This window comes from Cyberlindnera jadinii (assembly GCF_001661405.1).
Source record: "Cyberlindnera jadinii NRRL Y-1542 unplaced genomic scaffold CYBJAscaffold_2, whole genome shotgun sequence".
Classification (NCBI taxonomy): domain Eukaryota; kingdom Fungi; phylum Ascomycota; class Saccharomycetes; order Phaffomycetales; family Wickerhamomycetaceae; genus Williopsis; species Williopsis jadinii.
The window spans coordinates 278,521-305,660 of record NW_017963653.1 but is presented as its reverse complement, the minus strand read 5'-3'; the positions used below and the strand labels follow the sequence as shown (position 1 = coordinate 305,660).

The following is a 27,140-nucleotide window of genomic DNA, read 5'->3' as shown; positions in this document are numbered from 1 at the left end:
TATGTCTCAATGTAGATTCCACTTTCATTTCAGCTGTTAAGTAAGATCATGATGTACCAGAACCCTCTTTTTCTTGTTCTTTATTAATCGGTCTCTTTGGTGGTGGATACCGAGGTTTACCAATTTGACGATTAGGTATCAACTGTGGATTATCGTACCGTAGGGCACTGCGGTGTTGTAGTGGAGGGGCCACTTCTGATCTCTTTATAGGTGTGGATTTTGTGGGGTCAACAGTTCTCCGTATTGATGGTGAGATGAATTGCGGATTAAATGCATGTTCGCTGGTTATAGCTGAGGAACTCTTCTGTATTTCTTCTGCAACCCTGGCTTTAACAAAGCTAACCTCAGCTGGTGGATTCACTAGTGCATGTTGCTGACTTGGTTGTTCTTGTGGTTCTTGAGGCTGTTGCAAGGAGCCGTTTTCTTTCTTATTTGTTTCATTTGGTCGTCTAGATGGGGTCTCATTAGTGAATGCATTCTCTTGTGATGGCTCAGTATAGAGATTGAGCTGTTGTTGATTTTGTTGGCTTCCTTTCTCACCTTCTTGCCCCAGAGCAGGTGTTTTAAGTTTAGCATCAAGTAGTTCATTCACCTCATCGTTGAAGTCTTCTGATTCCAGGTTTAGATCATCGCTAAAGGTCAAAGAATCATCAAACATGTTATCGTTATCTACTCGTTTGGCAGGTTGTACTGGACCTGTTGGTTCGGAGGATCTTTTCTCTGGCACCACTGACTTCGGAATGTCCGGCTGAACTGATCTCTGAGGTGGTCTAATAGTAGTAGTTGAACTAGTTCCAGCTCTTGTAGTTGGTACCTGATTGGCCCTCTCAGGTTTTGAGGGGGATCTTGGAACTGCCGCCGATCGGCTTGTCATATCGTTAAATCTAAAGAGGTTAGACTCGTCAAAATCTGGGGGTGCACATTTCACCCCAGAGATTTTACTCAGGTACTCCTTATCATAGAGACAGTTACCCATGGCGTTGCCAAAACATCTCAATGCTCTTTTCAATCCATCTGTCATCGCTTCCTTTTTGGCCTTTTCAAAAGCCATGGCTTTCGTACGGGCATTATCCAGGCTTCCATATCCAATATCTTCATGGTATGAACCATCCTTAAGAGTAACCCGTACAACAACGGATAACCCCACGTTATACCTGCCATTACGTTCATCGAGGTAATCAACGTTGATCGTCTTCACTTCAGAGAACCATCCGTTGAAACCAAACACCTGATTAGCCAAGTTCAAAGCCTTCCACCCTTCGATATACGACACCTGTACACCACCAGCACCTGGTCTAGTTGAAACATATTCAGGGCCAAGTTTCTTGTCGAGCTTTGCTTGGATATCTTCAACCTCCGAGGGATGAAAGGGCTCAGTCTTCACCACTGTATCCTTAAATGATTTGTTGTGTAGATGGCTCATCACTCTCTTATCAATATAAGCCAATAACAAATCAACGACAAGAAGGGAAAGCCTGATAAATTAAAACGTTTCTCCTTTAGCAACTGTTCAACCAGTAATTCTGAAAAGCACACACATAGAGAGAGATCGGAGGTTGAAATTTCGCCTTCGAGACCGCAGCGCGTGCGCGTGTTTCCTTTGTTTACATTTCAGCATAATCCGGGAGGGATGTCATGTGATCAAATACGGTCGGAAATCTGAAACCAGGATCACTTTTCACTTGGAGGAGGAGGAGAAGTGATTGAACGGTGAAAAGATCACACACAGGGAAGTTGTGCACCTGTTCATACACATTGGAAAGTACAGATCTCGATGACTGATTCTAAACAGAAGCTCGATGAGCTTCAATGGAAGAGTCCCGAATGGATTCAATCGTTTGGATTAAGAACAGATAACGTTCTCGAGTACTTCTCAGAGTCGCCATTCTTTGACAGGACTTCCAACAACCAAACTGTTAAGATGCAGAGCCAATTCCAAGAAGGCTATCAAGCCAATAGTGCGCATCTAGAGGAAGAGTTGAAGAAGCTGGTCGGTGTTGAGTTTGTCATATTGCATCGTAGAGAACCGGATTTCTGGATCATAAGGAAACAGAATAGGAAGAGCCCCGAACTTGTGGAGCCCATGGCTGATTACTTCATCATTGGTGCAGATGTATACATGGCACCGACTGTTAAAGACGTCATCTCGTCTAGGTTATTGAGCACTGCATTGTCGTTGAAAGAGTCCATGAACAAACTACAGACGCTGGCGCAGTTCACCCCTTCAGACGGACACACATATAAAGTTCAACAACCCACCGCAGGAGCACCGGACTCAGCGTCATCGTCGAGATCCAGGACCTTGGGAAACACACCATACACCCCTACAACACCTGGGTTCCAAGCAGTGGGTACATCAGATAAGAATGACCAACTTTCCCGCGGCACCATCGACAACCTCTTCAACATCTCGCTGAACGGTACGCCTGCATACGTTGAGGATGAAACCAGTGAGAACAACATCGAATCCCTCACAAAACCAATACGGCCGCAGGTGTCCATACATCAGACGTCAGACGAAGCCACCATCAATTCGTTAAAGAAGGGTAAAAGGAGCATCCAATAATGGGTAAAAGACCTGTGGAAATGTGCTTTTATGTGTATATCAATGTTTATCTTTTCTTCCTTCTGTAGTGTAAACAAAGCACAAAACCCACAAACGCACCCGCCGCCCGCGCAATCTCCGCGCGGAAGTGTGATGGAAGCTCACGTAGGAAAGATTCGTGTCCTTTTTGTCGTTCAGACACGCTTGTAAATCAACAGTGGTTTTAATCCAAAATACCAATAAAATGAAGGCTTTTACTTCTGTTGTTTCGTTCTTGGTGCTTTTCGTCGTTGCGGTTTTGGCTACTGATCCAACCATCACCGACAGGGTCTACTTTGACCTGTCTCAAGGCGATGAATACCTTGGACGCGTTGTGCTTGGTCTTTACGGTAACGTTGTTCCAAAGACAGCACAGAATTTCCGTGAATTGACATTGTCCAAGGACCCATCTTTTGGTTATATCAACTCCATCTTCCACAGAGTGATCCCAAACTTTATGATCCAAGGTGGTGACTTCACTATGAGAAATGGCCGTGGCGGTAAATCCATCTACGGTGATAAGTTTGAAGACGAGAACTTTGAGTTGAAGCACGACAAGCCAGGTAAATTGTCCATGGCCAACGCCGGTAAGAACACCAACGGTTCTCAATTCTTCATCACCACAGTTGTCACTTCCTGGTTGGACGGTACGTTATTTTCATAGCTTTTTTTAGCTCTTTAATCTTGTGATATTACTAACACTGACCAAGGTCGTCACGTTGTGTTCGGTGAGGTTCTTTCTGGTCTCGATATCATTAACAAGGTCGAGAACACAAAGACCAAGAGAGACAAACCAGTTGTTGACGTTGTCATCTCCGGTACCGGTGAGTTGAATGAGGATGGTGAGGTTATCACCTCAATCACTTTGGAGGATGCTCTTGGTGACTCCAAGTCCGAGGAGGATGTCAAGGAAGAAGTCAAGAACGTAAAGGATGAGTTGTGATCGTCTAGTATAGTATTTCTATATATCTGTATACACTTCTCTTTAGCGATGTGTGTAACCCCTGTGTAAACGGTTTCCCTGGTTCCCGTGAAGTGGCATTTGTTGATGATAGCGCCTTGAAAAAAAAAGACACAACAAAAAAACACAACACTCATGAAATGACAATAACACCAGTCAACAAACGAATAAATCACTTTGCTGATAAACAAGTTGGCTTCAAAATAACACAATGACCGAGGAAAACTATGCTGGTGATAATGAACCAGTCGTTCCGCGTGATGTGCGTATTCTTCATTTGATCCTTGCTGCACAGGGAGTTCAAAACTATGAAGACCATGTGCCATTACAACTGATAGATTTTGCATACAGTGAGTGCCTCTGACTCGGTTTCCCACTGAAGATTTGGGAATCTGCTTTTGAACGATTGCTAATGCTCTAAACCAGGATACACGTCAGGCGTACTGAAAGATGCTGTCGTTTACAACGACCATTCTCGTGGTAGTAGCGGCAATGGTCCCCTGACTGGTAAGAACCTCACCACTGAAGACGTACGTTTGGCTATTGCTGCAAGAACGAACTACCAATTCAACCCTGTTACACCAAAGGAGCTTCTGCTTGAGCTGGCAGCTGAAAGAAACAAGAAGACGCTACCACCGGTACTTCCCGGTGTTGGTATAAGACTTCCGCCAGAGAAGTACTGCTTAACCGCAAGGGACTGGTCGCTGAGCGATGAAGAGGATGCGAACATGGAAACGTGATGGCCGTGTTCGTATATCTCATCTGTATACTAATACATCGTCAAATCATTACACACACAGTGCGATTACACACACAGTGGGCTATCTCACACGGTCTCTGAGGTACCCTGTGTAGAGAGTAAAAATAGCCTGGGGAAACAACCACTAATTCCTTCATTGCTACTTCCATCAATGCCTACAATACTACATTACCATAGCATGTACTTGTCCACACCAACAAGAACTGAATAACCTCAACATGGCTAACCAAACCCGTACACTGTTGATACACATAGCCTGCTTATGTAATCTTTAAAACCCGACTGCCGGTAAAACGAACAAGCCGATACGAAATCAGTAGCGAGCGCTGGGTTTTGTGTGTATTTTTTTCTCCTTCTCGGAGGCCCACGTCTATAACGGGAGTAAAACAATACTTGAACCGTGGCAGTGGAACATCAATTGCGAGTATAAACAACAGATGATCACCTCACAACGCTCCATTCCAGAGTATGTATGCATGCACTTTCACACAGCTTCCCTTCTCTGTGCGCTTTCATGTTTATTTCTTCTCCTCTTGAAACATTAGTACTGACACGTTGTGTGTGTTTTCCTACAGAGTTAAAGAGGACACCCCGGGGTCTTGTTTAGATGAAAGGGCTGCGAAGATCAGAACGTTCCAGGAACTGGGGCCTCCTGATCTTGTGAGCTTAACTAAGGTGCTGCCAGGAGGTAAGACACCGGAGGTATGTGTTTTGATGTTGATGATTGTGTCTTGTGTGCTTTCTTTCTCTTCTTCTTCTTGATGGCTTTCTAACAACGCTTTAGCTCGGTACCTTCCTGTACTACACAGGTCTTGATAACTCAAGTTCTTCTGCTGTAGCAGCACACTTGAATCAGATTGCGAATACGATTTCTCAGGAACCACAGGCTTGGTTTGGCAAATATAAGCATTTCAAAGTGACAAAGGCCATCTATGCGTCTTACGATGCGTTTTCACAAGTCGACGTTGTGGTTACTTGTCATCTACCAGGTGCAGTCTCGACGTATGTCATCGATGGCCGTGGTGAGCACGTCCAAGAGACTGATAGAATCTGGTTGGGTGTCTTTGCAAGTTCTGTTATGAGATCACTGGTCACCACTGATGACGAGGAAGAACAGGTCAATGCGATTGTCGAGTCCAGAGCTCTTGACCCATTCTCATCTCCAGATTTGGCCAAATTGTTCCTTCACGCATTTGAAGAGTTGTTCTACGAGGGTCCAAATATTGGGTGTGCTCCAGAGGTTCAGACAGCTAGTCTCGTACAGAATTATCTGGTGGATGCGCTCTTGAAGACCGTTGAGTTAACCGGGTTATACGATGAGGCTTTGGAAATCTTGGAGAGATTGAGAACCAAGGAGGAATCTGTCGTGGCATTGATAGTTAAAGTCTTGCTGTTGAAAGATGAAGAAGTGAAAGCAGTTAAGGCTCTGTACGATGGTATCCAAAAGACCCCGAGAGACCCTGAGCTTTTGCTCATAGAATCTCAATTCTTGATCAAGAAGGGTAAATTAACTCTGGCTTTGAAATCTGCAATCGATGCAGTCAACTCTGCTCCCTCTGAGTTCAACTATTGGGCTAACTTGTCAAAGGTTTATCTCGAACTTGGTGATATCGAACAATCCCTTTTCACCTTGAACTCTTGTCCAATGGCTGCCTTTAAAGAAAAGTATCACTTGAAACGTTTGCTGTTGGCTCCTGCTGATAAAGTTCATCTACCACTACCAAACGACGTCACTCTAGAAGATGTTGTTGCGCTGGATACTAACATGGTTGCTCAAGAACACAGATCAATCGATCAGGCTTTAGCAAACTTGCCAGCTGCAAAGTTGAAAACTACTCTGGCAAAGGCTTACAACATTCTGACTGAAATTGTCCATAGAACAGGCTGGGAAGCTCTCCTGAAGTACAGAGCACGAATCTTTGTCATGGAGGAAGAATACAGATCCAAGTCGACAAGCCAAACCAATATTGCAGAGAACGGTAACGTAAACGCAGATGATGGATTCAAGCAAAAGAGGCTATGTGAAAGATGGCTCGATAACCTGTTTATGATTCTCTACGATGATCTGAAGACCTACACCATGTGGCAAGCGGAACTGATCCACTTCCAGGCACAAAGGACCGTATATGAAAAACTGCCAATAGAATGGGAATACTTGGGCATGTGTGCCTTTAGATTACACCATTATAAGGAAGCATCTGTCGCTTTCCAGAACGCACTCGAGACTCGTTTTGCCCCAGTCTGTACTAGAAACCTGTTGAAATACTACCTCCTAGAGGCACAAGGCCTACAGAAGCAGGCATTGCACTCAGGAGCAAATGGCTCAGCTGATCAGGCCTCTGTTGAAAGTGCCCATCAGATTGAGCGTAAACTGGACAATTTGGACAATTTGATCCTGGAGCTCATCGTCAAACTCACTGCCTGGAATCACCGCTGGTACAGTGAATTTGCACCGTACCTGGTGAAAGCCCTAGGTACCGTTGTTGAGAGAGAGGGTCTGGTCAAGGTTGAGAATGAGATCAGTGCAGGATACGCAGAAGAGACTGGTGTCGCTGCAATGATGAACGATTACTTCCAATTCTTCAAATTGTTCAACAGACCTGGTGCTGACTCCTAAGTAAATGATATGGCCATTGTATAAATAAACAACTGTACCAGTTTTTCGTATCTATTTCTACTGGAAGGTGTATAGTCTGTAAGCGTGTATTACGCGTTCGTGAGTGCGGCTTCGGAGTTTGATGCGCTAATGTGGTTCCCAAGGTCTTTTTATGAGACTGTTCTTTGATGAAAGCTTTCTCCTGTCTACCTATAAGCAGTTAGTCTCCCTATACTTGCTCGATGGATACAATTGAGGATATTGCTATCATAGGTGCGGGTGGTGTTGCTGGGTTAACTGTGCTTCGTGAACTGGCTCTTATAGATGAATGTGGAAGAACGTATGTTGATTGTGAGAACGCCTGTCCTGACACACGACGATTCAACATCATAGGGTTTGAGCAGAAACATGAGCTTGGAGGAACCTGGTTTACTGATGACTACCAATTGGACCCGCCGATGCCATCACAACATGTGCTGAACACTGAACAGTACGATAGCGTCAAGGTCATCAGAGGTGAACATACATATGCTCCAAGTGATGAGCAGCTTGAAAATACATCTATAAACAATCAGATCTCTACAAAAACTGATCCAAGCTATTGCAATTGGTCTAGATGTGCAATATGGCCTGGCTTATATACAAATGTGCCAGAGATATACATGCGTCACTCAACTTCTGAGAGGTCCGATGAACCGTTAAACGGTCTTGGGCCATTCTTGACGCATGAACAAGTCAGACAAAGATTACTGGAATTTGCTCGAACTGAGCATCTGGATGAGCATATACGTTTCAATACCGAGGTGTATAACGTTAAGAAAGCTGGCTCCAAGTGGACTCTTACATTGAGAGTGAGTAATCCCCACAATGATGGCGGAGATTTATGGTATCAGCAATGCTTCGACGCTGTAATATTGGCACAGGGAAGCTACAGTATTCCCTTTATTCCGCATTACCCTGGATTGAGCGAATATGTAAGCAAGTTCCCTGGCTCTGTACTTCATTCAAAGAGCTATAGGGACCCATTGAGCTTCAAAGACAAGCGTGTTCTCATTGTGGGTGGAAACATATCCGCAATTGACATTGGCCAATACTTAGATCAAGTTGCCAAAGAAGTGTTGATAAGTCGAAACCTCAGTCATGAGCTATATCTGTCGACTCATATGACTCGTTGTACGAATAGTTTCAAGAATATTCAAAGTATCTCGAGGTTTATACCGCAAACTAAGCAAATCGAGCTGACAGATGGCACAATTTTGGAAGATATAGACGCTGTGATCTTTGCTACTGGTTACCATATTGAGCTACCCTTTCTTGAGGAGGGAATTCTTGAATATTCCACTCCAGCTCGGTGTAGGTTTCCCTCTTCAAATTCAAGGGTCAAAGGCTTATACCAACATGTGTTCAACATAGAAGACCCTACCATAGCCATGGTGGGCAAAGTCGTTGCTCCACCATTGTTCCGTACTCTGGAATCACAGGCTGCTGCCATTGCTGGTGTATGGACTGGCCAGAGGAAGCTCCCATTGAAACAAGAGCAATATGCCTGGGAACGACGCCGTCTCGAAACAGTGAGAGAGTCAATGTTTCACAAGTACGGAGTGTTGAACTTGAAGGAGGATTATTTTAATCCAATGCGCAAGCTCCATATTCCTGCTAGATCAGATCCATTGAAAGATGGAATATTACAATCAACAGAGGAATACGATGTTGCATTGGATGAATTCGAAAGGCTATTCTTCGAGTTCAAATCGGGGAAAAGACAATACAACTACGACTTCAATGCTGGTTCGAATAACCTGTGAGTATATGTTCTCTCTTTTTTCAGTCACATATAAATGTTTTACAACTTGAAGATCAATATCTTCCTCCGTAACCATCGCCACCAAAGCCTTGAGCCCCACCTTGGCCACCAAAGCCTTGAGGAGGAGGGCCACCTGGGCCACCTGGACCACCTGGACCACCTGGACCGCCATGGCGACCACCATGATGACCACCATATCCACCTTGGCCTTCGTATCCACCTTGGCCTCCGTATCCACCTTGGCCGCCATAACTGCCTTGGTTTGATCCATAGTTGCCATTTGATGGACGACCAGATCCACTGCCGGAACCTCCCATAAATGAGTTAAGCATACCGGAGAGTCCACCACCACTGCCTCCTTGGCCAAATCCCGAGCTGTTACCTTGGTTTGGATTGTAGTTCCCACCTTGATTACCACCTTGGTTTCCATAGTAGCTACCTGCGTTACTACCATATCCAGAGCCTTGACCTTGGCCGTGACCTTGACCTTGGCCGCCAAACATAGAGAGCAGGGAGCTTAGGCCACCACTTCCACCTTGGCCACCGTATGATCCACCCTGACCGCCATAGGATCCACCTTGACCGCCTTGCGAACCACCGGAGAGCATTGATACAACACTACCCAGAGAGAAACCACCTTGGTTAGACTGACGGCCTGAGCCGGAGCTGAAGAGGCTCGCCAGCATACCCAACTGCGACGAGTGACCTGACCCGCTATTCATGCCTCCCATTCCCCCAGACATCAACCCATTCATCAGAGTGGAGGTGAGGTCTCTGTCTTGCGAATCGCCCAAGGCACGAGATGATGTGGTATCCATATTCTGAACAACATGTTTGGAGAGGCTCTCAACCATAGATCCAATCTCTCGAGACTCCTCCTCATTCGGATTCATATCATTGGCACTCTGAAGATCCTGAATAGCACGTTGGTGCTCCCCAAGCTGCACCAAACATTTGGCCCTGAGGATGAGCGCCTTCGGGGAAGCCTGGCCTTGGTTAATGACTTGCTCCAATTCACTCAGCGCACGTTGGTAATCGCCTTGGCTAATGAGGTTCTCAATATCGTCAATTGAAGACATCGTTGTGCTTTGTTCTATGGCTCCACAGCTTGGTTCACTCAAGCATCAAGGTGGAATTTGGGGACCCCGTTTCACCTCATCCTGAAGCTTGCTACGCGGACACATGTTGATGAGCGGGTTTTTCTTCTCCATGTATCCAGCGCGCATTTCACAACTTCCGGATTCGGCAGTCGACGATACCCTCAATTTTCATTGGATCACCGGGAAAAACTCGTCTGAACGAAAATGGGATCGAAAACAACCTCTGAAGGGCAAGTGCGCTCATTTCTACTGTGCAAGGAGAGGACAGATTCAGAAGAGAGAGCACAATGTTCAAGTCCACTGTTGGGAAAACGTTCACGAAGCTCGTTGTGGGAACTTCGGTGTTCTACGCCGGAGGTGTTGCCCTAGCTCTTCAGAACAACGCCTTCAACGAGCTCTTTACCGATAATGTTCCGTTTGCTGAAGAAGCGGTTGACTTTGTGGAGTCGTTGACAACAAACACCAACAAAGACTACAATATTCAGAACTTCAAGAAGAAGTTTGGAGAGCTTGAAAAGACCTTTGAGATCCCAAAGTCCGGGTTGTTCTCCACAAAGATTGACAGTGTGAAAGAGAAGGAAGAGGCTCTTTCTGATAAAGTGAAGCAGGCTGTGGCCAAGGTGAAGGACACCGTCTCCACGACATCTTTCCCTTCCGCGTCATACAAGCTGCCATTGTTGGAATTGAAGAGTGAGAACCAAGACGTTCAAAATGCCATCACGGAGTTCAACGCGTTCATCACAAAGATCAACAACGGTGAGTTGAACCACGCCATTGACTTTGGTGCACTCTCTGAGCTGTTCACAAAGTTGGATAACGAAATCAAATCTTTACAGGACACCTCTTCCAAGGTGTTTGATGAAAAAGTCCAAAAGGGTATTGAGGGGAAAGCCAATGAGGTTCTCGCAGACTTCAACAAGAGATTTGACGCGAAGGTTAAAGAGATTGAGGATCATCACAATGCCCAGTTGGCCACCGAGGTTTCCTTGAACAAGCAAGTCTCTGAGAAGGAATTTGCCAACCGTGCCAAATTGATTGCCATCGATGCTCAAAAGGCCAGTACCGATGCTGTTGCAAAGGTTTTGGAGGAAGAGCGTGAAGGTAAATATGCTAACTTTGTTCAATTGAACAAGTCTTTGGAAGACCTTCAAACTCTTGTTCTCCAACTTGATCACCATTTGGATAATGCCGACTTGAAAGTTCAATTGCAATACGAATTGAATAAAATCAGAACAAAACTAGACTCTGAAAAGAATGTTCAGTTCTCACAAGAGCTTGCTGAATTGAAAAAATTGGCCCAAGAGGCTGATAACAAGGTCATCGTCAACGCTGTTGATGCCATTGATCCAAAAGCTGCATCTGAGGGTCTTTTGACGCCTTCTCAATTGATAACGAGATTTAACTTGTTGGCTCCAGAGTTAAGAACCGCTGCTCTCTTACCACCAAACGCTGGTGTTCTCGGTCACTTGGGTGCTAAATTCTTTGCGTTCTTCTTGTTGAGCAAGGCTGGTGACGTTGAAGGTAAAGACATTGAGAGTGTCATTGCCAGAGTTCAAAACAACTTGGTGACAAACAGATTGGACGATGCCGTTGAGGAAGTTGCCAACTTGAAGGGCTGGAGTAGAACATTGGCTGATGATTGGCTTGTTGAGAGCAGAAAGAGATTGGAAGTTGAGTTCCTTGTCAAGGTTATCGACTTGGAGTGCAAATCCTTGTACTAGAGATATTCTAATATTGTACCACTGACACATACAAGAAACATATAAACATTAAAACATTCTTTCCACACCAACGTCTTGTAATAAGAATCGCTTCTCATATGTCGATAGGAACTGGTTACGGTTTGATTATTGTAGCACGCTATTCTGTAAATGGAGCAAAGATGCAAGATAAACTAACAAGGGAAAAGAAGAAGCTTACATGTCATGAAGAAAGAGAACTCTCTGGAAGACAAAAAAGATGAAAACAAACTTATAAAAATGGTATCAACCTGAGTGGATCAAGAACAACAAGATGATTGGTTGTTTGTGCTTGGTCTTTGGAGGTTCACACTCTTTGGCTGGCTCTTGGACTTTATTTGGCTCTCCAGTGGCAACTTCTCTGCAATGCTCTGGAAAATTTCCTTCACACCTTGGCCTGTCTTTGCAGAGACTTCAAAGAAGAGCAGGCCTTCCTCTGTAGCATATGCCTGAGCGGCTTCCTTTGCGACTTTTCTCTCGGACTCCAAATCCAACTTATTCCCAGCAAGCGCAATCACAAGATCCTGGTTAGCTTGTCTTTGAAGCTCTTTGATCCACGATTTGGCCCTCTCAAGTGAAGCCTCCTGTGTAATATCGTAAACCACCACGGCAGCATTGGCGTTTCTGTAGTACATTGGTGCCAAAGACTTGTAACGCTCTTGACCGGCGGTATCCCAGATCTCAAACTTGATTGTTGTGTTTTCATCGAGTTGGATGGTCTGTGTTAAGAATGCAGCGCCGATCGTGGACTCTCTGAAGTCGTCAAATGAGTCCTTGACGAATCTGTGAACTATGGATGACTTACCGACGGCACTTTCACCAAGAAGCACCAGTTTAAACTGTGCGAAACGAGGTTCTTGTTGAGTTGCGGACATATCGAATATCAAATGTGCAGTATGTCAGATGAGTGGGTAATATTAGAATGTCGTAATATGTTTCAACACCAGCGGTTAGACTTTCCCCCAGTGATGTGATCTGATCGGTATACAACAGGTTTTATCCGTGATAGTGTCCCGTATAATGCGTTGATAGGTGGTGGAGTTGATGACAACAAAGTAAATTTGTGGGAAGAGCAGCTTAGGGGAGAAGAGAGAGGAACGACCGAAAAGCACAAGCCCAGTGGCATAAGGGAAAAACAACAAAATGAAAACAAAGACACGATAATATCTGCAAACGGCAGTTTTCCTGATTCGGTTTCACTAGCCTCGCACTTCCCGTTTGAGATAGTTCACTAGCCACGCATATCCATTACGGTAAATAGGGCTGGTGAAATGTTGTAACTTTTTAGCGTGCTTGGCCCTACATATACGCTACGTACATTGGTAATTGTACCTAGCTGGAAGGAGATACGGTTTATCCATTTGAGGCGTGTTGGTCTTGAGTAGGGTTAAGCTGAATCTTTAGTGATTACCTTACGATACCAGGTTGGAAGTGTATATCGATATACACTTTGTGCTGAGAAGCAGCAAACAAACGCACACATTGTCTGTGGGTACCTTTTGCTGTACTGCTCTAGCAGAACTCCCCCATCAGGAAACTAATACATGCACCAACCATCGATATATCTACATAGTACTTGCCACAATACGCTCAGTCACAGTAGTTAAAAGAGTTTATGCTTTGGAGAGCACTCTTCGAAAGGTTCACACCTGGCCCCTGTGAGTGGTTGTTGATGGAACATGTCAGTGCCAATCGACGGTGATCTATGATCCAATGTCTGCTTCTCTAGTCCTCCCACTATCAGTGTTCAGGTCTCATTCCAATTGACGTGAGTATCCACAGTAATAGCTTACAATCGCACACGACAATATTTATGTCTCTCTGCATACCCTTGTGGAGGTTTTCACTAACAGTGCACCACCATCAGCTTAACCACGTCCATACATCCCATGTTCCCTTCCGCTGAGCCTGATTTGAGGTCCACTACTCCAAACAACCCATTCTCATCAACCACCCCCTTCTGCCAGATGAACCATCATCAATAGACAAACACCTCTCCAATCAACTATAAACCATCACTTCACGCCTTAAGCGTTACCCTACGTGTAAAACAGGCGTCAGATTATACGCCAAAAATATTACGCCAAAATGACATCGCGCAAAAACATTGATCGATTTGCGAATTGCGCAAAACACAACGGTCGGGGCAGAACTTCAGCATTTCGCCCAGTGAGGCTGCAATTGAACAGAATTCCTTAGTTACACGTCACTCGAAGATCACGAAATTCAATCCCTCTGCTTGTTCTTCACCTCCATCGCCATCTCCAACAACAACCACAACAACCACAACAAAGAGAGAACGAATTGTCCTATCAACGGCCAATCCTAAGTTTCACTTGCAACCCGTACTAACTGAGTTATTCGCTTTAAAGATCTTCCATTTGGCTCCACCCATTTGACCTTCTTTTCCTTAGTCGATAACTTACATACGTTGTCCATTATTTCCATCTTTTAGTTCCTATCTTCCGTGTTTCTCCTTATCGTCTGTCTCTCTGATCAAAAGAGTTGGTTCCAAGCCATTGCTAGTCAGATAGTCCATAGTAAGAGAAATCGAAAGAAACAACCGAAATAAAAGAGAAATATTCCACTCCGCTCCCCACGCTGTCCGTTTGAATTGAATTCTGCCGTCCTGGAAATTGACTTGAATACTCATCATGTCCACTGAAAACGAAACCAACATTGCAACCGCTGTTGCCGATGTTGAGATCAATGACGAAAACAACTCCACCACGGATGTTGTCTCTGAAGAGTCCACCGCTGTCGAAACTCCTGTTGAAACTACACCTGTCCCACCACCTTCTATCAACGACGAGAACGCCTTCCCAACTCTTGGTTCCGGCGTTGTTGCCACTAACAAGAATGCCGTGTCCTGGGGTCCTTCTATGAAGACCACTGTGTCCTCTGGAAGTGTTAGCTCGGCACCTTCTTCAAATGGTAACTCTTCGAACAACTTGACTGCTGGTGTTGCCCGTTCTAAGAACGTTCAAGAGGCTTTCAACATCTCCCACATTGCTGCGTTGAACATCATCAAGACCGAGTTCATCAAGATTGTCTCTGATCTCAAGAAGGCCCACAATGTCTCCATCGAGTCCACTTTGTCCACAAAGACCCAAGACAGATCCTTCATCGTTACCGGTAAGCCAAACGATGTTGCTCGTGTCAGAAGAGAATTGGTTCGTCGTCTGACTAAACCTGTCGCTGAATCCTTCAAGGTTCCTGCATCTACAAGATCTGCAATCATCGGTTCCGGTGGTAGAAACTTGAAACCAATCGTTGAGGCTACTGCTACCAAGATTGACATCGAGAGATCTCAAACTCCTTCGTCCACCGACCAGGAAGATGACGATGAGATCACCGTCACCATTACCGGTGACGTTGATGGTGTTCTTGAGGCGAAGAAGAGTATTTTGGCCATCGTTGAGGAAGAGACAAAGACTCTTACTGCAAGAATCACCGTTCCTGAAAGGGTCCGTCCATTTGTTCAACCACTTGAATCTAGCGAGGAGGACTTGGTCGTTGCAGGTCCAAACAAGAACGGTATCATCACCATTTCTGGCTTGAGAGATGAGGTTATTTCCAAGAAGAATGAACTCTCACAGGAGTTCGATTCTTTGAACAAAAAGATCAAGGTTGATGTTAAAACCATTCCAAAGAAATATCAACAATTCATCAACACTGAACAATTGTGGAAGGAGTTCCAAGTTGTTGTCAAACTCCCAGATGGAGAAGACGATACTGAAGTTGAATTTGTTGGTCTTGAAAAGAACGTTGACGCCGCTATCAAGTCTGCTAGAAACACAAGCTCTCAGTTTGTCATTGACTCACTGGTCATCTCCAGAGCTCACGGTGGTGATGTTGTCCACGCCAGACGTTTGGCTGCCTTCTTGTCTTACTCTGGTCTTCTGAAGGAGATTGGTAAGCAACATCACACTAGTATCCAAGCTCCTCCATACTCAAAGTTAGCTGGTGATGAGTTGTCTTCGATTGCTATTGAGACCAGTGGTCCTTCATCAGATCCTGCATCGATCCAGGCATCTAGAAAGGCCATTATTGATACCGTCAACCGTTTCACACCATCCCGCTTCTTGGTTGTTTCCGATCTTTCTTCATTCTTTGCAAAGAGAGTTGTTCATGCTACTGAAGGAACTGCAAAGGTTGAAAATGTTGCTGTTGTTCCATTGTCCGAACTATCTAACAATGCCACGGATGATATCATCTTTGTTGCACTTGACGGCAAGGATGACGAATTCGCACCAACCCAAGAGGAGATTGACTCTAGACTAAGAAATACTGCTGAATCTTTGGATGAGCTGAGAAAGGCCCAAGAACACTTGAAGAGAGTTGTCTTGGACGTTCCATCTGACAAGCAACAGTTCATTGCTGGGCCAAACGGAACTACTCTAGCAAGCTTGATTGAGTCTGCAAACTCTGTAAATATTGTGCTTCACAATGATGGTAAAGCTGAAGCAGATGACAAGGTTTTCATCGAGGGTGCAAAGACTGATGTTGTTAAGGTTGAGAAGGAGATTGCCACCTTACTGGCTGATGCTGCTGATCAAACTGACTTGTACAGCTTCGTTCTTGAGACTACTGTTCCAACATCTGTCTTGTCAAGATTGATTGGTAAATCGGGCTCTAACTTGAAAGAGATTAGTGAAAAGTTTGCTGTTAATATCGACGTCGATAAAGAAGATTCAGGTGAAAAGACCGGCTTGAAAATCACTGGTTACAAGTTCAACGTTAAGGAGGCTGAAGTCCATATTGCACATGCTGCTAAGAGATGGGCTGACGAGATCACTAAGACTTTAATCGTTGCTAAGCAATATCGTGCATCCTTGATCGGTTCCAATGGTCAAAATGTCAAGAAATTGCAAACTAAGTACAACGTTGCTATCCATTTCGATAGAACTACTGATGATGTCACCATTAAGGGCCCATCAAGAGGAGTTGCCAAGGCTACTGAGGAATTGAAGGATCTTCTTGACTTTGAGATTGCCAACGGTTATACTAAGGAGTTGACAGTTCCTGTAGCTGCTATCTCAAGAATCATTGGTCGTTCTGGTGAGAACGTGAACCGTATTGCTGTTGACACTGGTGTTGATGTGAGGGTTCATAAAGGTCCGGATGGATCAGAAACCGGTACTATTGTTTTGACAGGTTCAAGAACAGGACTGACCAATGCTGAGAAACAAATTGAGGCTATTGTTAAAGAAGTTGAAGATACCATTACCGTTGAGCTTGAAGTTGATCAAAAGTATTTCAAGGACATTTTGGGTCCAAAGGGTGCAACTAAGCAAAAGATCATCACACAGGCCCTTGGTAACTCTGAAGGCGTTGCTGCTAAGTTGTTACATGTTCCAGAGGCTGGCTCTGATGTTTCTGTTATCTCTTCCACAGGTCCAAAGAAGGTTGTTGAGAACATCATTGAGCAAATCAAGGCCATCGTTGCCGATAAAGAGAGTGCAATTCAGGAAACTCTCGAGATCCCAAAGAACAAGCACAGATTGTTGATCGGTGCCGGTGGTTTCGTTCGTCGTTCTTTGGAAGATGAGTTTGATGTTTACCTCGACATTCCAAAGGCTGAATCCAAATCTGACTCGGTCGTGATCCAGGGACAACCAGCTAACGTTGAAAAGGCCAAGGCCAAGGTTCTTGAGTTGACTGCAGATTCATGGAAGACTGTCGTTGAAGTTCCAGTGAACGTCCATGCCTCTGTTTTCCAAAGAGGTTTGTTCGCAAAGGATGTAAGAATTGAGCACAACGTTGACATCAGCTTTGGTGATGCTAACAGAAAGGCACAGAAGCTGTCCAACGCTGTTCCAACTCTTCCAGATGGTGTTCGTGGTGAGGGCGAAGAGACTGAGAAGTTCACCGTTGTCGAGGATAAGCCAGTGGAAAACGATGATGTTATCCCATGGAGACTGTCTGGAGAAGACGAGGAAGTCGCCAAGGTTGAGAAGTTGATTAAAGACGCCATTGCGCAGCACTCCAACGACGATACTATCGGTTTCTTCTGGTTCAAAACACCAGAGAAAGTGTTCCGTAAGGTCATCGGGTCCCAAGGCTCACGCTTGAACAGTTTGAGAAAGAAGTCTGGCGCACAGATCACGGTCCCAAAACCATCAGACAAGGTAAACGACATCATCTACATCAAGGGTCCAAAGGCTGCCGTCGAGAAGGCTGAGAAGCTCCTCCGTTCTGAGATCAGCGCTTGAGCCAACTCTCCTTCCACTTCACCCTCCTCCCATAAAAAAACAACAGAAAATATCATCTATACATAGCATTCAACATTTAAAATAAGACTTGTTTTCTCTTAACGCCCTATCTTCTTCATACAATTGGTTGTAATATATAACCGCCAGCTATGGAGTGTTGATAAAAGATGCCTCACCGCTGAGCACTTGGCTGGTTTAACAATAGTGGGCCAGAACGGAGACCTCCGTCCTCGCCAGGCGGTGGAACGCACGCCAATTTGCTAAATTTGTACTGTTGCAACAAAGCCTGTGTCGTGTACCAGGGTCGCAGCCCCGTGAATTGCAACTTATCAGTAAGTTGGAATATGGCCGACGTTTAGAGGGAGAGATTACAACAGCGTTGTTTGATTTCTTGTCGATTCCCATCCGTTGTTAGGAGAAAGTTAACATTAGAACATGCCGTCCAAAGGAGAAGTGCCTAGTCTTGTTGGTGCAAGCGTTAGATCCGTGAAGCTTGAATCGGATTACGACGAAGCTTCGTACCGTTCCCCTTCCAGATCAGCCCACAAAGTTACAAGGGATGAACGTACTGGGGAGAAGCACTACACCACCGTCAACGAGCTGGCCAGCGAAGGTGCGCTTCTGAACGATGAGTTTGAATACGACGAATTACTCGATGACACTGGCAAGGTGAAACAAGGAGTCTCCGGTGCTGTTATTGTGGATGCCTCGTCGTCCCCTTCAAAGGACAAACCGGCTTCTGCGAAGGTCGCATCAACTGACGATGACGTTCTGGCTGCTAAGAAGGACCCCTCTGGTAGTGGTGACGAGTCCTCGTCGAGTTTCGTTGTTGTTGACGCTGTCAGCGACAAGCTTCATCGTCCGGATCTGGTTGCTGATACACCGTCGCTGTCGTCCGCTGCGGCCAGTGAAGGGTCCTCTATCTATTCGCTGAAGAACCAGGATTCAGGAATGTCCTTGGAGGACTTGATCGACTCGCAAATTGCATCAATGTCAGCTATGACGAGTGATTTGCAAAAGAGTATCTCTGAAAAGAGAATGGGGGGAAGATCCAGATCAAGACCTCAGATGAAGTCAAGCTTGAGTCAGAGTATCATTCCAACATCTGTCATTGAGAATGATTCCCTTCAGCAAGTTCCAGCAGGAGCCCCGGAAGGTATGGAGTCGCCACTAGTTCAGTCAAGATCACAGTCAATGGCTGCACCTGTTAGCAGATCGAAAGATGTGACCGTTGAAAGACCGCATTTGGCCAAGGGTGATTCCTACAAGGGGACTGTTGAGTATGCGCATGAGACTAGAACAGGGAGAGCTGCCGACCGTACCTTAGATACGTTCAGATCTTTCAGAGCAGGCTCGAGAGACTATTTGCGCTCTGTGTCTCGCTCAAGATCTAGGGTCAACGAGGAGCGTCAAGTTACAAACGAAGACCTTTTGAATGAAGGTGTTTTGATCAACGATGAGCTGGACCACGTTCCAGAACTTGTTGACCGCATCGACTCGGTTGCAGAAGAGGCTGATCTCTCTTCTCGTAAAAATGATTCTCGTTCTGCTTTCTCTGATTTGAAAAGAACTTCAATTTCAATATTTGAAGAGAAACTCAACGAGGACGAAAATGAAGTCATAACTAGTGCTCCTCAAGGCGACGTTGAAGACGAGGTTGATATTATTGAGAAATCAGAGAACGAGAATGCCAAAAAATCACTTGCTGATATTGAGGCTTCCGCAGTGACAGAACAACCTACCGAAAAGAAAGCAGTTGTTAAGGAGCAAGAGCCTGAAGCTGTTGAACAAAAAGCACACGAAATCTCATCACTCAAAGATGAGGATTCAGTTGTGGTTGGTGCTCCTGAAGGTGATGTTGAGGATGAAGAAGATGCAATTAAAGAGCTGAAGAGTGATGCAGCAAAGAAATCACTTGCTGAGGTGGAACCCTTGACAGTTGAAACCACTGCGAGGACTGTGAAAGCTGAAGATTCGGAAACAACTGATGCGAGCATTGTAGAGGATGATTCTCTAAAAGCTGCTACCATAAGCAGTGTAGAGACTGAAACTTCGGCCAAACCAGCAGATGCGAGCATTGTGACTGCCAACGCATCTGAAACAGTTCAGACTACCTCAAAGACTGATGATACTGAGAAGCAATCAACTAAAGTAGGATTAGAAACGGCCATCACTGATAATCTTAACACATCCATCTCTGATGAAGAGACTGAGACAGTTAAAGATCTTGAAGTTCCAAAATCAGTCAGCGAGGGAGAGAAATCTGGAATTCAAGAAGGCCCGGAGGGAGACGAGGAAGCAGATAAAGAGGACGGAGAACAAGAAGAAGAAAAGGATGATAAAGAGGATGACAAACAAGAGGATGAAGAGGACGTGAAACAAGAGGAGGAACAGGAGGACAGGGACGAAGACAAAACTGTCGAAGACACTGCTGTTGAACCTTCGAATGATAGTAACGAAACTTCAATCTCTGAAACTGAAACTCCTACAGAATCAGTCAACTTTGATGAAAAAACTGCTGCTGACTCTGATACAAAGTCTGTTGCAGTGGAAGAGAGCGAGAGTATTGAGGAGTCAGTGCCCGTTAACCTGGAAGATGAGGAGAGCGACATTGTAGAAGAATCTGTCAAGGACACTCGTCCTCTTGAAGATTCCAAGGCTCTTAAAGATGTCGACCCCGTCGAAAAGGCTTCTCTCAATGTTCCTTCGGTAGAAACTGATAAGCCTGATCTCGATGATCTTAGTGATGACAAATCGATTGGTCAACTTAGTGAGGGTGTCTCCAAACTGTCTGTCGCAGATGCCACAGAGAAACTAATCAGCGAGATTGAAGGCGTGTTAGGAGCTGATGTCACTAAAGAGAATGAGGATGAGGTCGATCAAGAAGCTGAAAATCTGGCAGATGAAAATGAGGAGAACTGTTCTTCAAAGGAGCTGGAGTCTAGAGAGTCGGTTGATGAGACTGAAGAGCCTGAGGAGGTAACCTCCAAGAAGCTCGAAACTGATGAATCTGAAGAAACTGTCTCCAAGAACGAGCCTGCTTCTGTTGACAAGGCTAAAGTAGATGATGGCTTTGATGATTTGCACGAACCTTCGAAGGATGAGATTATCGAGCTCTTGAAAGATGAACCAGTGTATATTTTTACCTCACTTGCAGGTGGTGGCTTCTTCATGCCTCAAAGAACAAACAAACTTGCCACCATTCTCACTGCTAACCGTATCCCATTTACCTATAGGGATCTGGGAACCGATGAGGAAGCTCGTAATGTCTGGAGACGTTATTCAAAGGGTCGCTCTCCACCAGGAGTTGTTAGAGGCAAAGATGACATCATTGGGAACTGGGAAGAGATTGAAGAGGCCAACGAAGATTACAGAGTGAGAGAATTGATTTATGAAACCCTTTAAAACAAATTATATCTGATATTTTATCTATCTATATAAACGTACATCCAAAGCAAAGTTTGATTACCCATTCTTACTCTAGAAGTGTCATGATGTGCTGCTCATCATGGAATTCATGCCAACCGTATTGTATATGCCCGTAACATCCAAACACCAAATGCAATCCTGGCTGTTATCAAAATTAATTGTTGGGAGTATAGTAGTTAAAGAACCTCTTCAATATGGCTGTTTGGACGTTTAACTACCGCAAGTAAAGAATCCCCAAAATGGGTATGTTTGTTGCAAGAAACATCGAGTCTTTACTAGAGCAAGCTGTTCGTGGGTCTAGAACAACAGACTCGCAGGTCACAGCAGTTACGATAACGAAGTCCTCTGGAGTTCCGCTTTGTACAGTTACAAGCAAGGACTTTTCAGTGACGAAAATTAAGATGTTTGCCCTCTTGGCCGCTAGACAGGGGATCACACTAGAGGTACAAAGGTTTGAAGCCCCAGAAGATGATGATGATGAAAAGATTTATGGCTCACTTGTCCCAGGAACTGAATACGGTGTCATATTTGTAACGGAGAGAAACTTCCCCGAGGGACTCATCAAGATAAGGATGAGAAACTTAACGGAGCAGCTCAAAGACCTCGCCAAATTTGACGAAGCTGAGGAGTACAGCTAAGCAGAATCTAACTCACGCTTTGACATGTTACTCTCTTGTCGATTTCTCTGTATGTATATATATGATGTTTATACTGTATAATAGCATATCCTTGGATCAGTGTGTCATATGTAAATAACAGAAAAGCATTAGCTGTAATCCTTAAAATGGGAAGAAGGAACAACACAAGTTTTGGACAATGAATAGTATGCCACGTCACACCTTCATGGAAGGTATATTTCATCTCCAAGAAATTGGCAATAGTGATCGTATACCGTTTTATCCTATGGAACTTGTGTTTGTTATTTGTTCTTTTTCTTCCTTCGTCTTCAACATGGTAACGTGATAGGAAGACACAAGCTGGAGGACAAGAGCAAAAGAAAACAGGTGATTATATAATGATGCAAAATGATGATACCAGTACATTAGAGAGGAAGTTGGTTCGTAAAACAAAAAAGAGGGAGCAAACATGATGGTAATGATGGGAAACTTTTTTTCACTTTTGAGAGTGTTCCATATCGGCTTCCGCTTCCGCCTCTTCATCCTCCTCGTTATCAACGTCATCCATGATGCTATCGTCATCGTAGCTCTCGTCATCATCCTCATCTTCTTCCGAATCGTACCAAAAGTTCTCATCAACAACATCCTCTTCAACTGGAGGGGCTGAGGCACTCAAGTAGGCGTCCTCTTCAGTAGGCATCACAAATCCCGCAGGAATATCCTGTTTCGATCTCTCCACTTCAAACTGTACCTTCTTCTTGTATTCGTCAGGTCTTGATCTGAAATCCACAGCGGCATCGACGTTTGCAGGTGAGAGAGGGTTTGGGTCCTCCAAGAGTGACACTATCGAGATCAACACCGTCTCTACGCTCTGCGCTGGAGACCACGTCTCTGCGTCTGGCTCGTCAGACGTTGGGTCGCCCGATCTGTGGAGGATGGATATACAGAGACGGCCATCCCTGTAGACGTTTGGATGGTAGATGGCCGGTGTGAATCTAAACGACGGCGGAGAGAAGGGGAAATCAGGAGGGAACTTCATCTGGGCCCTGAAGTAGCCGCCATAGTACGCAGAGTCCTTGTCCAATACCATCACGCCGATGTTCCACACAAAGATGTTGTCATCCTCTAGCTCGATGTGGAATCCCGGTAATCCCTTCTTAGGGTCCGTTAACTCTCTGTATTGCCGTAACAAGAGTGAAGCTGCGCTCGAAGCCATGTTGTGTTCTTTGGAAAGGTGCTCTTTTCTTGCTCTTCTCGTGGTTTCTGTGAGTGACGATGATTCTCAGACCCCTTTGTGGTATCAAAACAATAACTTGTGCCCTAAAACTTGATGAGGGAGTTTTGGTTTGTACTAAAACTTGTTGAACAGAAAGCAAGACAGGGAAAAAAGGGGGATGCGAAGACAAAATGGGAAATTGAACTAAAATGGACGGAAAAAAAAGGTCCCACACTTCACTTTCTCTCAAGATATCAGAGCGTGTGTGTACGTGTACGTTTCCGTTCTCGTTTTCGCTTTCTTGTAAAGGTAAAAAATTTCACCTCACTATGAATTTGTCGTTTGAGCTGTTTGGTTCAGCAGGTTGTGTGTTTTGCCGTTTTGTCTGTTTGTAGAAACGTAAGCCAAAAGGGAAGATAAAGAGAGCAAAACCTCAAAAGCGCAAAAAATAAGAACACCTCCTCCTTCTGTGTGCGTAGATTCTGCGTTTTCGGTTTTTATACCAATTTGTTTTACGTTTTCGCCTACGGCAAAAAGAAATTTTAGAACACGCCAGCGTCAAAGCAGGGAAGAGAAAAAGAAAAGAGGAAGGAAGAGTGGTGTCTGGATGTCGAAATCAGAGGAGTGCGCTTGATCCTTTCTTTTTCGCATGCGGCTCGTACCGTAATTGACCGGTTTTGTGGATTCCACGCGGTGTGTGGATGTTTATTTTCGTGTGCTCCCTTCGTCGAAAACCCATCTTCAACAACAACAACAACAACAACAGCTCTTTCTAAACATTGCGGTGTGTGCCAGCTCATTTGTAAAGACTCGAGGACCAGGCTGCATCAGTGGGAAACATTTCAAGAACAATGGCTCAAAATAACTCCCTACTACAGGTTTATGGTGGTGGTAAGTTGAGACCCTGATTGCGCTTCATAACCCATATACATTATACTGACGAACAACCCTCGCTGTTGGTAACTAGACGAAGTTGCCGCTATAGTACTAGATCCAGGCTCCCAAACCACACGAGCAGGTTATGCGGGTGATGATTTCCCCAGAATCATAACCCCATCGTACGTGGGCACTTCACAAGAATCTTCAGATGCAATGGAGGTGGATGATAATGATGATAACAACCTGGGAAAGAAGAAGTTGACAAAGAGATCCAACACTTACTATTCGGAAACGGCTTTAAATTACCCTAAACCAGGTGCTGAGTTGAGCCCAATAGTTAAAGACGGACTCATACAAGACTGGGACTCCGCCGTGGAACAATGGCAATACATATTTGATGATTTACGTGTTGATTTTGCAGAACAACCCTTACTCTTGACAGAGCCGGTTTGGAATTCCGCTAAAAACCGTGAGAAGTCGCTCGAAGTGGCTCTCGAACAGTTCCAATTCCCTGGTTTCTACTTGGCGTCTTCGCCAACTTGTGTCGCGTTTGCTCAAGGCCGTCCATCCGCTTTAGTCGTTGATGTTGGACATGACGTTGTGTCAGTAACCCCTGTTGTCGATGGAATGTGTTTGGCAAAGACAACGTTAAAGACTCATTATGCTGGTAGGTATCTATCTGAACAACTGAAAAAGCGCATCCAAACTGATATAGTTCCGCTGTACAAGGTGAAATCGAAAGTGCTTACAGCACCAAATGAAGAACCTAGATGGGTTCCAACCCAGTTCGAAAATATTACAAAATCATATGACGATTACCAAATCGAGCAAACGGTTCATCAGATGAAGGAATACCTCTTGAAGATCCCCCGTGAACCAATTCCAAAGAGTGAAGAATTGTCCAAAGAAGAATTTGAAGAGAAATATCCAACGCGTTCCTATGAATTACCAAATGGACACCGTTTCGACTTATCAAAGGAAAGATTCGAAGTTGGTGACTCACTGTTTAACCCAATAAACTACGAAATTCCTGAATTCCCAGCTGAGTCTGGTGAACCTGAAATTGAATCTAAGAACGATTACGTTCCAATCAAACGTTCATTTAAGAAGACAAATGATGAAGAGGATGGTCCAAAGAAATCATCCAAAGTCACTGTTACTCATAGAGGACTAACTGAGTTGACATCACATGCTCTGTCACTTGTCGATGTTGATATAAGAGCACAATTGGCACATAACATTGTGGTGACAGGTGCTTCATCTTTGATCACAGGATTGAACGAGAGATTGTTTGTCGAGCTATCGCAGTTACATCCTGGCCTGAAGATTCGTGTTCATGCAACTGGATCATCTGCGGAAAGAAAATTCCAAAGCTGGATTGGTGGTAGCGTGTTGAGTAGTTTGGGTACTTTCCATCAACTATGGGTCAGTAAAAAGGAATTTGAGGAAGTTGGTGTTGATAGACTCCTTGCACAAAGATTTAGATGATTTTATTATGTGAAAACTACATTACATGACTGCTGATGATAAATCATCGAGATGATTACATTGTTAGAGGCGTAGGGTGCCATTATTGATAGTTTCTTCCGTAGCAAGTACCATGGCCCTTTGCCTATCCTCCAGTAATTTTGAAGCATTCAGAAAGTTGAGCTTCTTCTTTGCAATCACTTCAACATCGGATATTTCAAACAGTAAACTGAGGGCTTCAACGGCATCTGCAAGTCCGGCCTGAACGGTCTCAAAAAGGTCCAGCGAATAACCTCGATCACAGTAGAATGCGACTGCGTACGACCATTTCAAAACCCTTCTGGCATTGAGCAGAGTTGAGGCACTATCAACCAAGAATTGTGCCTCTATCCATGAGATACCAACGCCCTCTTGTACTTCTCTCACAGTGTTCTCAACAACGTCACACCGTGATTTATCCTGCTTTGTGGAGATTTCGTGAATGTTGAACAGGTTATAATAATGCAAATACCTCTGTAAAGACTTCTTTGTAGCTTCATCTTGAAGCTTTTTATCCTTTGCTGATTTGTTGTTCTTCTCTGCTTGCTCGTACTGATACCTATTGCATTGGTAGTACTGGTTGTTATGGTTATCCCATGTTCCTAGACAAATCCAACAAAACTCATATGCACATTTCCTACAAGTCATATGGTTACAACCACCATTCTTTTCGATAGATGTGTCACATTTGGGACATGTCTTTGTATGCGTTGTGATCCATTTAACAGTCTCACTGTCATCTTTACACTTGTTTATCCATTGTTTGGTCACATTACACGGTGCTGGAACATGGGATTCGAATCCACAGTTGAAACAGAACCTGTGTCCATTGCTGCAGATCACAATGGGTATTTGGTTGGTATCCACTAAGTGGGCAATGTCCGATGAGTTCAATACTTCAACTATCGCATTACAGTCAGGTGAAGGACACCATTTGTAAGTCTTATGACGTTCGACGTACTCCTTGATTGAGTTCTCTAGGAGTACAGAGCTCCCATTTGTCCCACTGATGGTATCTATATCACCTGGTGTAAGTGCAACGTCACAGCTGGGACACTTTATCACGTTGGCCTGTTTCACCTTCTCATTCAAGTACGTTCTATAGCAATCAAGACAAAACTCATGTCCACATTTCAACTTGTAGGACTCAAGCTTGTCCTCACAACATATGAAGCATGAAAATGGAGCCTCTTCTGTGTACGTTTGAAGACCAGTGTTCTCATGATGTTCGCCATTAAGCTTCACTGTAGACAGTCCCAATCGAAGCTCAACGTCTTGAGGATCATCCATATAATCCTCTATAAGCTTTTCGGAGTTCCATTTATAGCTCTGTAGCAATGTCACCACGTAGTCGTGAGGTTTCCCTAGCACTTCGCTCAACTTTGTGCATTTCTTGTGTAACGTCTCCATCATCTCGCGCGTTGTATGCTGCTTGTACTGCACAATGTCGTGCTTCACCAAGGAGTCTTCAATCTTGAAGTTATCGTCATCAACTGAGTCTGAGTAAAGTGAGTCGGAATCGTCGGTATATTCGAATTCTTCATCGCTCATGGTTGCCACTGCTCAAGAAGGTACCAACTGTATCGGCTCAAAAGGTTTGTTCTGTTGCCATTCTCTTTAGCTTGGAAAGACGGGAAAAGAGCCCGCGACGGCGCGTTTGAAACGTCAATTAGGCCCAGAGAAGCAGGGAATCAAGGTCAACTTTTACGAGCAATATATATAATCTTGAGGAAA

The 27,140-nt window shown here is 44.6% G+C and overlaps 15 protein-coding genes across 15 annotated transcripts; 10 read left to right on the top strand and 5 right to left on the bottom strand.

Moving 5' to 3' along the window:
- Positions 1-46: 46 nt before the first annotated feature.
- Positions 47-1,423, bottom strand: RAD52 (recombinase RAD52; the record flags this gene model as incomplete). Its single annotated transcript, XM_020216191.1, has 1 exon — positions 47-1,423. One exon carries the CDS (start codon positions 1,421-1,423, stop codon positions 47-49), a length of 1,377 nt encoding a protein of 458 aa, XP_020072267.1.
- A 309-nt stretch (positions 1,424-1,732) lies between these two features.
- Positions 1,733-2,661, top strand: MED6 (mediator complex subunit MED6). The gene has a single exon (XM_020214298.1). The coding sequence runs from the start codon at positions 1,775-1,777 to the stop codon at positions 2,564-2,566; it is 792 nt and encodes a 263-aa protein (XP_020072266.1). The 5' UTR covers positions 1,733-1,774; the 3' UTR covers positions 2,567-2,661.
- Positions 2,662-2,762: 101 nt separating this feature from the next.
- On the top strand, positions 2,763-3,679 carry CYBJADRAFT_165979 (uncharacterized protein). Its single transcript, XM_020214297.1, has 2 exons — positions 2,763-3,231; positions 3,295-3,679. The coding sequence occupies exons 1-2, from the start codon at positions 2,790-2,792 to the stop codon at positions 3,525-3,527; spliced, it is 675 nt and encodes a 224-aa protein (XP_020072265.1). The 5' UTR covers positions 2,763-2,789; the 3' UTR covers positions 3,528-3,679.
- Positions 3,680-3,695: 16 nt separating this feature from the next.
- Positions 3,696-4,430, top strand: TAF9 (chromatin modification protein). Its single transcript, XM_020214296.1, has 2 exons — positions 3,696-3,895; positions 3,972-4,430. Exons 1-2 carry the CDS (start codon positions 3,757-3,759, stop codon positions 4,283-4,285), a joined length of 453 nt encoding a protein of 150 aa, XP_020072264.1. The 5' UTR covers positions 3,696-3,756; the 3' UTR covers positions 4,286-4,430.
- A 254-nt stretch (positions 4,431-4,684) lies between these two features.
- Positions 4,685-6,962, top strand: CYBJADRAFT_165976 (chaps family protein). The gene is made up of 3 exons (XM_020214295.1): positions 4,685-4,771; positions 4,881-5,007; positions 5,090-6,962. Exons 1-3 carry the CDS (start codon positions 4,743-4,745, stop codon positions 6,920-6,922), a joined length of 1,989 nt encoding a protein of 662 aa, XP_020072263.1. The 5' UTR covers positions 4,685-4,742; the 3' UTR covers positions 6,923-6,962.
- A 179-nt stretch (positions 6,963-7,141) lies between these two features.
- CYBJADRAFT_135397 (FAD/NAD(P)-binding domain-containing protein) lies at positions 7,142-8,505 on the top strand (the record flags this gene model as incomplete). The annotated part of the gene is made up of 1 exon (XM_020213130.1): positions 7,142-8,505. A coding segment is annotated over one exon (1,364 nt), but the record flags the coding sequence as incomplete, so codon positions are not given.
- A 175-nt stretch (positions 8,506-8,680) lies between these two features.
- Positions 8,681-9,855, bottom strand: CYBJADRAFT_165974 (tetratricopeptide repeat protein). The gene has a single exon (XM_020214294.1). The coding sequence runs from the start codon at positions 9,782-9,784 to the stop codon at positions 8,759-8,761; it is 1,026 nt and encodes a 341-aa protein (XP_020072261.1). The 5' UTR covers positions 9,785-9,855; the 3' UTR covers positions 8,681-8,758.
- Positions 9,856-10,034: 179 nt separating this feature from the next.
- MIC60 (Mic60p) lies at positions 10,035-11,526 on the top strand (the record flags this gene model as incomplete). Its single annotated transcript, XM_020217301.1, has 1 exon — positions 10,035-11,526. Exon 1 carries the CDS (start codon positions 10,093-10,095, stop codon positions 11,524-11,526), a length of 1,434 nt encoding a protein of 477 aa, XP_020072260.1. The 5' UTR covers positions 10,035-10,092.
- Positions 11,527-11,706: 180 nt separating this feature from the next.
- Positions 11,707-12,607, bottom strand: YPT52 (Rab family GTPase YPT52). The gene has a single exon (XM_020214293.1). It carries the CDS (start codon positions 12,417-12,419, stop codon positions 11,805-11,807), a length of 615 nt encoding a protein of 204 aa, XP_020072259.1. The 5' UTR covers positions 12,420-12,607; the 3' UTR covers positions 11,707-11,804.
- A 1,591-nt stretch (positions 12,608-14,198) lies between these two features.
- Positions 14,199-17,759, top strand: SCP160 (Scp160p; the record flags this gene model as incomplete). The annotated part of the gene is made up of 1 exon (XM_020213548.1): positions 14,199-17,759. One exon carries the CDS (start codon positions 14,199-14,201, stop codon positions 17,757-17,759), a length of 3,561 nt encoding a protein of 1,186 aa, XP_020072258.1.
- A 435-nt stretch (positions 17,760-18,194) lies between these two features.
- CYBJADRAFT_160666 (uncharacterized protein) lies at positions 18,195-21,164 on the top strand (the record flags this gene model as incomplete). Its single annotated transcript, XM_020213547.1, has 1 exon — positions 18,195-21,164. One exon carries the CDS (start codon positions 18,195-18,197, stop codon positions 21,162-21,164), a length of 2,970 nt encoding a protein of 989 aa, XP_020072257.1.
- Positions 21,165-21,427: 263 nt separating this feature from the next.
- On the top strand, positions 21,428-21,826 carry CYBJADRAFT_160665 (uncharacterized protein; the record flags this gene model as incomplete). Its single annotated transcript, XM_020213546.1, has 1 exon — positions 21,428-21,826. The coding sequence occupies one exon, from the start codon at positions 21,428-21,430 to the stop codon at positions 21,824-21,826; it is 399 nt and encodes a 132-aa protein (XP_020072256.1).
- Positions 21,827-22,301: 475 nt separating this feature from the next.
- CDC34 (SCF E2 ubiquitin-protein ligase catalytic subunit CDC34) lies at positions 22,302-23,021 on the bottom strand (the record flags this gene model as incomplete). Its single annotated transcript, XM_020212497.1, has 1 exon — positions 22,302-23,021. One exon carries the CDS (start codon positions 23,019-23,021, stop codon positions 22,302-22,304), a length of 720 nt encoding a protein of 239 aa, XP_020072255.1.
- A 485-nt stretch (positions 23,022-23,506) lies between these two features.
- Positions 23,507-25,388, top strand: ARP4 (Arp4p; the record flags this gene model as incomplete). Its single annotated transcript, XM_020213273.1, has 3 exons — positions 23,507-23,912; positions 23,989-24,771; positions 24,808-25,388. Exons 1-3 carry the CDS (start codon positions 23,873-23,875, stop codon positions 25,386-25,388), a joined length of 1,404 nt encoding a protein of 467 aa, XP_020072254.1. The 5' UTR covers positions 23,507-23,872.
- Positions 25,383-27,052, bottom strand: HEL1 (E3 ubiquitin-protein ligase HEL1). Its single transcript, XM_020214292.1, has one exon. It carries the CDS (start codon positions 26,955-26,957, stop codon positions 25,452-25,454), a length of 1,506 nt encoding a protein of 501 aa, XP_020072253.1. The 5' UTR covers positions 26,958-27,052; the 3' UTR covers positions 25,383-25,451.
- Between the last annotated feature and the right edge of the window lie 88 nt (positions 27,053-27,140).

Coding starts and splice junctions, on each gene's coding strand:
- TAF9 (XM_020214296.1), top strand. CDS start 3,757: ATGACCGAGGAAAACTATGCTGGTGATAATGAACCAGTCGTTCCGCGT. Junction 3,896..3,971: donor ACTGATAGATTTTGCATACA/GTGAGTGCCTCT, acceptor GCTCTAAACCAG/GATACACGTCAGGCGTACTG.
- CYBJADRAFT_165976 (XM_020214295.1), top strand. CDS start 4,743: ATGATCACCTCACAACGCTCCATTCCAGA. Junction 4,772..4,880: donor TCACAACGCTCCATTCCAGA/GTATGTATGCAT, acceptor GTTTTCCTACAG/AGTTAAAGAGGACACCCCGG. Junction 5,008..5,089: donor CAGGAGGTAAGACACCGGAG/GTATGTGTTTTG, acceptor ACAACGCTTTAG/CTCGGTACCTTCCTGTACTA.
- YPT52 (XM_020214293.1), bottom strand. CDS start 12,419: ATGTCCGCAACTCAACAAGAACCTCGTTTCGCACAGTTTAAACTGGTG.
- CYBJADRAFT_165979 (XM_020214297.1), top strand. CDS start 2,790: ATGAAGGCTTTTACTTCTGTTGTTTCGTTCTTGGTGCTTTTCGTCGTT. Junction 3,232..3,294: donor TGTCACTTCCTGGTTGGACG/GTACGTTATTTT, acceptor ACACTGACCAAG/GTCGTCACGTTGTGTTCGGT.
- CYBJADRAFT_165974 (XM_020214294.1), bottom strand. CDS start 9,784: ATGTCTTCAATTGACGATATTGAGAACCTCATTAGCCAAGGCGATTAC.
- MED6 (XM_020214298.1), top strand. CDS start 1,775: ATGACTGATTCTAAACAGAAGCTCGATGAGCTTCAATGGAAGAGTCCC.
- HEL1 (XM_020214292.1), bottom strand. CDS start 26,957: ATGAGCGATGAAGAATTCGAATATACCGACGATTCCGACTCACTTTAC.